Here is a 4,573-nt window from a genome sequence, read left to right as displayed (position 1 = left end):
GCAGAGGAACTTTGCGACCGCCATGCAGATCCTGGGGGGCCTGGAGCACCTCGCCGTGAGACAGTGCCCGGTGAGCCCACGAGGGCTGCGGCCGGACGCTGCTGACCTCGGCCGTGTGTGCTGAGGGCTGGGGGCGCCAGCCCGCCGCAGGGTCTCACCTGTGCTCTCATTCTAGGCCTGGAGGATCTTACCTGCGAAGATAGCAGAGGTCATGGAGGAGCTGAAAGCCGTGGAGGTACTCCTGCTCTGCGTGAGCTTCAGGCCACTGTGTCTGCCTGGGGATGCGACCAGCACAGCTGGGGGGTGGCACCCCTCGGAGCCAGCATCAGGGCCCCAGAGCACATGGCCCCTCAGAGTCGTGCACGGAGCAGCCCGGCCTTGCCCATCTCCCCACGGGACCAATGCCACTCACCGGGCAAAGCCGGCTGGGAGCGCAGGGGCTCCAGAAGCCCCCCTGCTGGGCCAGCGGCACAGGGTACAGGTGCCAGAGGACCTGAGCTTGGCTGACTGGCCGCCTCCTCACTGGCTGACAAAGGGAGACCGTGAGGGAGGAAACAGTTTGGAACAATGGGTATTTTCCCCAACTGCCAGGAGCAGGCCCAGCCCAGACACAGCTCTCTGCGGGCAGGCGGGCTGTGTGTCCTCAGTTAACACCAGACATGGCCTCTGCAGCCGGCTTTGGTCTTACTAATATCTGGGGAGTTGGGTCACTGGCTCTTTCCTGGAGCCCCTGGGAGAATGAGTTAGGGAAGGAATCTGCCATTTCAGTAGTAGGGGGGGAGGTGCAGCTTTCTGAGGGGGTCAGTGTGGCCTTTGTGGTGTCCAAGCTGAAGACACTGGACTTTCGATCCCCAATCCAATAATCCAAGGTGCGTTTGGACGGCTTGTAAGTCCAAAGGCTGTGGGACTATGGGCGCCAACCGGGATGGCCTGGGCTGAGCCAGGACTGGCTGACCGCCCAGGACTGACCTCTGGCCTGTCTCCCTCGCCCACACCCCTGGCTGGGCCACCAGGTGTTCCTGAAGAGCGACAGCCTGTGTCTGATGGAAGGGCGCCGCTTCCGGGCCCAGCCCACCCTGCCCTCAGCCCGCCTCCTGGCCATGCACATCCAGCAGCTGGAGACTGGGGGCTTCACCATGACCAATGGGGCCCACAGATGGAGCAAGCTCAGGTGAGGGGCCTTGGGGTGCCGCAAGCTTAGGTGAGAGCCTCCCTCATCCCTCCTGCTCCTCTGAGGGCTGGTCCCCCTAATCCTCACTCAACCCTTACCCAGGGCATCCCCTACCCTGTGACCTGCAGCCACCTCCTGCTCTAAACTTCATGCCCCATGTCCCATGCTGCCATCCTCTGCCACTGAACCCGGTGCTGGGAGACGTGCACCCAGACACCGCTAACAGCACCCCTTAAACAACCCACATCTACCGTACCCGCCTCCTCCGTCCGCCCAACGGCGACAGTGGGTTTCATTCATGTTGGAATCCTTAGCACCGACCAGGGCGACATAGATTTTCAGTAAATATGTGTGAAATGCAAAGCAGGTGGAGGGACGGATGGATGGATGGACAGACCACAGGCCTGAGGTCTGGCCTCGTTGGTCCAGACAAGGCAAAGTCTGTGCTTTGAAGAGCTTCGGTTCCAGCCGTTGGGAGCGCGTCGGGAATTCACGAGCCCCTGAGACTCGTGCAGTCTGACATCTCGTTCCTTCCCCAACACAGAAACATAGCCAAGGTGGCCAGCCAGGTGCACGCGTTCCAGGAGAACCCCTACACCTTCGCCCCCGACGCCAAGCTGCAGGCCTGCCTCAAGCAAAGAATCGCGCGGTGCAGCGGGGCTGACGTGTCCATCTTAGCCGCAGACAGCCGGGCCAGCTACCACCAGATCGCCAGCGAAAAGCACTCTCGGAAGATCCAGGACAAGCTACGGAAGATGAAAGCCACATTCCAGTGACGGAGGATGGGGGGTGGACGTCGGATTCCACACCAAGGACGGAGCTGGGGAGAAAGGAGCCCGCCCGCTCGCTGCTCCAGGCCAATGGCCCCGCGGGCGCAGCCCCTGCCACCTTAGACTAGGGACCCCCAACGCAGGCCCAGCGTGGGCCTGTGGGCACCAGAACAGGAGAGCAAGGGGCTCAGACCACGATTCAGAGGGGACAGGCACCAGTGCAAGTCAGGGGGTTTCTGCTAGAAAATTTAAACATGAAATCTTAACATTTTAAATGAAAATAGACAAAGTAAACGCCCGGCTCTTTCCTGGAGCCCCTGGGAGAAGGAGTTAGGGAAGGAATCTGCCATTTCAGTAGGAGGAGGGGTGCAGCTTTCAGAGAGAAATGGCCCTCCCCACTTCTCCAGGGATCCAACCTACCCCCAAACCCACCCCACCTCCCAGCCTCTGATTTTAACTGAGTTGCCCAATGAGCAGTGTTTTCATGGGCCTGGCCTCCATGTGCCCAGCAACAAAGGACCAAGGCTGACCTCTGACCCCCACACCCACCATAAGTTCCAAGGGGTTCTGAACCCTTCCACGGGGGTCCTGAGGCTTCCCAGTAGCCCAAGCCCCAACCTGGTTCACACTCCCTCCCCCCAGACCTTCCCCCACCCAGACTTCCCCTGGCTCACCCTGTCCCAGCCAAGTGGGGGTCCCAGAGCCCTGCAGCCCTTCCTGCCACCCATTCCAACTGAGCCTCCTGTTGCTGGCAAGCGCCTCCCAGCTCCACACTTGCAGCCCCTCCAAGTACCCTCTGGCCCCACGTGCCCACTGCCCCCACTTAGAGCAGCTTCTGGTGGGACAGGTGCGCCCTGGCCAAGGTTCTGCTTCCTAGCAAAGCACACAGGACACAACAGCTCCAAAGCAGAGGCAGCTTCGGGGACCCTGAGAGGTCCCTAGCCCTTCTGGGGGTCAAGGGGCCCTTGGGCTGTGGCTGCTGCCCACCTGCTCCAGCAGCCATGCATGCCACGCACACACCCAGCCTGGGCTCCCGCCGCTTGCCGTCACCAGCGCTTCATCGGAACCAACCAGGAAATGAAGTTTGCTGCCTAAATGGCGCCAAGCTCTTCTCCAGGGCTCCTCCCCCGTGGCTGGTGCCGAGCACAGCTCAGTGGGTGGGGGACACCCTGGGAGGGGGCCTGCTGTCACACCCACCACGGGGCCTCTTCCCCGGCGTGGGAGGCCAGAGCCCCTGGCACCATCCCCCGTTCTTCCACTCAAATCATTGCAAGACCCACGACTGCTCTTCTGAGTTTTAGGATTAGTGATTCTTTCGAGCAACCAGCTGTATTTCTAGGAACACTGTTACTAGTGATAAAACGCTGCTCTTCTCAACATCAAGATGTGTTTTCCCACATACATTCATTCCAGGTCCTGCTTACATGGCGTAAGGGGGCTCGGCTCTCCTGGCCATGCCAACGTGGCTTTATTTTTTTTAAGCTTTTATATGAGGATTGTGTTCTGCCAATCAACTCTGACATTTTCAGATTTTGAATTTAACAAGATAGTGTCACAAAGCCTGAAGCAAAATTAGTGTCCAGCACAAATAAACATTCCAATCTTAACGACTTATTCAGGGGAACTGACGGGGCTTTTGGCTTAAGCTCGATGTCTGCATGGCGCCCTCCTGTCCTGTAGCACAGGTTTCTAAATAAAGTCATTTCTACCAGGACGCTTCCCTGTGGCTCAGTTGGTTTCTCCCTAAAGTGACACCTGCTCTGTGGTCAGCGTGGGGGCTCCTTCGTGACCAGACAGAGACAATCAGGGTGCTCACGAAGGTGTGAGGATCCAGGGGTGCTCGGGCCACAGCCAAGTCCTCGGGTGGCGCGGGGAAGGGCAGGTCAGCCAACCCCTTTCGCACAAGGGCCCCACCAGAATGCGCCGGCCTGTGATCAGCAAACGCATCCTGCGGGGAGGACTGCAAACCACCCAAATAGCTGAGTCCCCAAGTCTCCCAGCACTACCACCCAAGGCTGCTCTGCCACGAACTGCCCAGCCCCAGCCGCTCCGCCTGGCAAGCCCACGCGCACTCGGGCACCCAGACCTCAGTACCCAGACCTCACCACAGCCTGCGGGCAGGAGCGGTGGATCACTCCCGGGCACTGCCTCGCCAGGACCTGGCTGGGCAGGGTCCTCATGGATGGGTTTGGGATTGGTGGACACCACAGAGGGAGGGGTGGAAGGCCAAGAGCTGAGAGTTGGGGGCGTAAAGTGCCTGTATGAGTGGTAAAGCCCTCTGCCTGGCAGGCAAGTCTGGAGAAGTGAAGTTTTATAAAAGACAACAAAACAGTCACGTTTTACGGTGGACCGAGCTCAGCAATTCTGAAGCTACTCTCCACGCGCATGAGGGCTGGCCATTAGCGAGCTGTAGACAAGGGAGTCCAGCCGCCCTATCAGAGAAAGAAGCTACAGGAAAGCGGGTGGGGAGGTGAGGACACACCCTGCAGTGTGGGGACAAGGGGGTCGGGCCCCGAAACACTACCCGGATGCGTGGACACAGGCGAGTGTACATTCCTCGGCCGCGGTGGGGCTTCTCAGCCACTGGCTCCCGACCTTAGGGGGGATCAGTCTTTGCTGTGGGGCTGCCCAG

General features: G+C 59.8%; 1 protein-coding gene across 1 annotated transcript in view; it reads left to right on the top strand.

The window, feature by feature from the left end:
• KNDC1 (kinase non-catalytic C-lobe domain (KIND) containing 1) overlaps window positions 1–3,655 on the top strand; it is a 32,869-nt gene extending 29,214 nt beyond the window's left edge. The window contains exons 27-30 of the mRNA XM_015572518.1: window positions 5–70; window positions 176–235; window positions 1,014–1,171; window positions 1,716–3,655. Coding sequence (XP_015428004.1) covers window positions 5–70; window positions 176–235; window positions 1,014–1,171; window positions 1,716–1,947 — 516 coding nt within the window. The 3' untranslated portion in view covers window positions 1,948–3,655. The remainder of the gene's footprint in view (window positions 1–4; window positions 71–175; window positions 236–1,013; window positions 1,172–1,715) is intronic.
• The last annotated feature ends 918 nt before the right edge of the window (window positions 3,656–4,573 follow it).

This window comes from Myotis davidii, unplaced genomic scaffold (assembly GCF_000327345.1).
Source record: "Myotis davidii unplaced genomic scaffold, ASM32734v1 scaffold72, whole genome shotgun sequence".
Lineage (NCBI taxonomy): Eukaryota > Metazoa > Chordata > Mammalia > Chiroptera > Vespertilionidae > Myotis > Myotis davidii.
The sequence above is the reverse complement of the archived record's forward strand: the minus strand, read 5'-3'. Positions and strand labels throughout refer to the sequence as shown.